At 44.5% G+C, this 2,391-nt stretch overlaps 1 protein-coding gene across 1 annotated transcript; it reads left to right on the top strand.

Moving 5' to 3' along the window:
- Window positions 1-1,002: 1,002 nt before the first annotated feature.
- Window positions 1,003-1,788, top strand: LOC137258627 (eukaryotic elongation factor 2 kinase-like). Its single transcript, XM_067796323.1, has one exon. The coding sequence runs from the start codon at window positions 1,003-1,005 to the stop codon at window positions 1,786-1,788; it is 786 nt and encodes a 261-aa protein (XP_067652424.1).
- Window positions 1,789-2,391: the final 603 nt, after the last annotated feature.

Raw genomic sequence — 2,391 nt, 5'->3', positions numbered from 1 at the left:
TTCATAAGAAGCATATTTTCCAGTTCAGTTGAAACGTCGTTAATTCGGAGTAATTAATCGGAAAACCCCGAGATTACTGTCACAAGGATTGTTAGGAAACTGTTCTCTGACCCAAGTCCCCTTTTATCCGGACGTTATGAGGGAGGACATGTAAGTCTGGATTAACAAGGTTTTACTATAGTGTCTGTACCGGTTTCACTGTCAAACATAAACAGTGTGGAATATTCAGTGAGAGATACAACAAACTCACATTCAATACCTGACGACAGGTGTGCCTACCTGTGCTATGTGTTGTATAGGTAACATGCCTGACAATGGAACAGGTAGATCTGCTGTAGTCGATCACAATGTTAAGTTTATGTAGTTGACTAGGCTAGTCATTAACATTCTTTCCACGCGTCTCTGGTCACTGGGCCAACAGACGAGGCACGTGATGAACGTATACGTCGCCAGCGTTACGCCTCTGATGCTAATGCAGAGGTGCTAACCACACAGGTATATTAGTATCTGACTTGACAAAGCGTGTAATGGGGAAAACATCATATCCGTATAAGATTAGATAACACCGGAATGCATGCTGGGAAAACCACGTCTGGATATCAAGACAACAAGCAGTCACAGGACCATGCAAACGATGATATCACTAGTATAAATCTGACCCCATCTGTTCATTTGCATGTACATGTATATGATATACATGCCTGTTTAGTACGTGGCCTGTTTAGTACTATGCATGAAAAGTGTGGTACTATGACATTGGTTCGACACTTGTGTTCGTTCCAGTGGCAACTTAGTGGGCATTTACACCTAATAACTTGTTGGGTATAGAACCGTTTCGTCGGTTTGGCGAGCAAACACTTTCACAAGTCCAATTACGCTTTATCCCTGTGATCAATAAAAGCAAGACTGTTAATTAATTTTAAAACTGACCTTAGAACACATTACGTCATCTTTAGATGTATAATCATTAATAATCATCTGTTTCAGGCTACTCGTTAGACAATGGGCAATCAGCTGAGCACCGACACTCTTTGTTCTACTGACTCGAACGGACATAGTTACTGGGTCGGCATTGATTGGAAATCGTTTGCAAAGGGCAAGCGGAAGAAGTGTTACCAAGGATGCTTGAACGGCCTTGGGCCAAGGTCAGGAGAGACGGTAGTCGTGAAGGCCTTCAGAAATCAACTTCGGAGTCGGGAGGTGTGGCAAAATGAAGAACTTAAAGGACAAACGGCCAATCTGTTTTTGGACATGTTCAACAGCCAATATCCTGGACGGTGGGACATTAAAGTCAACGTTCCAATAGTTGCTCTCATGGACTCCGTGTCAAAAATAAACGACATCTTGGGCTACCGGAGCAGGTGTAGAAGCCTCAACGACAATGAGTGGGTGGGAATAGAAGAACACATTCCTGGGAAGTTTACACACTTCTGTGTGACGAACACAGAATTTGAACATGAGAGAGCAATACTTCTGGAAGCCTTCTCGCACTTCACGTACCACCAGTCACGAGGAGCTCTAATCATATGCGATTTCCAAGGAGTCGAAAAGGGCGGGGCGTACCACGTGACCATTCCCGTCATCCATTCGCAAAACGAAGAGTTCGGTGGCACTGATCTTGGCGCGCACGGCATCAACGAATTTTTCAAAACTCACCGCTGTAACGATCTATGCAAGAAATGGTCGAGGATGCAGCCACTCTCACCACCTCCATCATTTGAAGACATACACGAGCTACTGCCACTCCGAGCCGTTCCATCTGCTCCACCAATTGACTGTGACGGTTGAATAAACTTCTAGAATGTTATTTTACTCTTCTGCTGCAATCCCAATATTGCAAGAAAAAGTGCTACTGACACTGTCGACATGATCGTCAGGTTTGTGTCAGCTGGAGCATGTGTGTTTCATAGCGTGAGGATGAATACCACCACATGAGCTGTGAATGCTGTAGTCAACAGGGGAATCAAGTGAGTCCGCACCTGGTACTACAGGAACCTCTCCTTCCGGACGATTACGTCAAGCTGACAGATATGCACATGCTGTTTGTACATCTGTGGGTTAGTCTAGTGGTTATAGCGCTCGTTCGCCACGAAGGACATGCCCCACATGGTCACAGTGTGTGAAGTACATTCCTGGTGTTGATCTCAGTGGCGTTGCTAGGACGCCACAGCTCAGATTGACGGCGTGCAAAATGACTGCTTCATTAAAGATACGGTTTCTACTTCACGAACACTTGCCAACGAACATAATCGCAAACACGAACAGGTTCTCGGAAAAAGTGGAGCCGTTTTTGAAGTAACATTGTGAAACGCTGGTACTTTTATGGACGCTTCTATGCATCATGGTGATGTCATGACTTTTGATAACATGTTAATGTGTGAATACATGTTA

This window comes from Haliotis asinina, chromosome 12 (assembly GCF_037392515.1).
Source record: "Haliotis asinina isolate JCU_RB_2024 chromosome 12, JCU_Hal_asi_v2, whole genome shotgun sequence".
In the NCBI taxonomy this organism is placed as follows: Eukaryota; Metazoa; Mollusca; class Gastropoda; order Lepetellida; family Haliotidae; genus Haliotis; species Haliotis asinina.
This window is presented reverse-complemented; position numbering and strand designations above follow the sequence as displayed.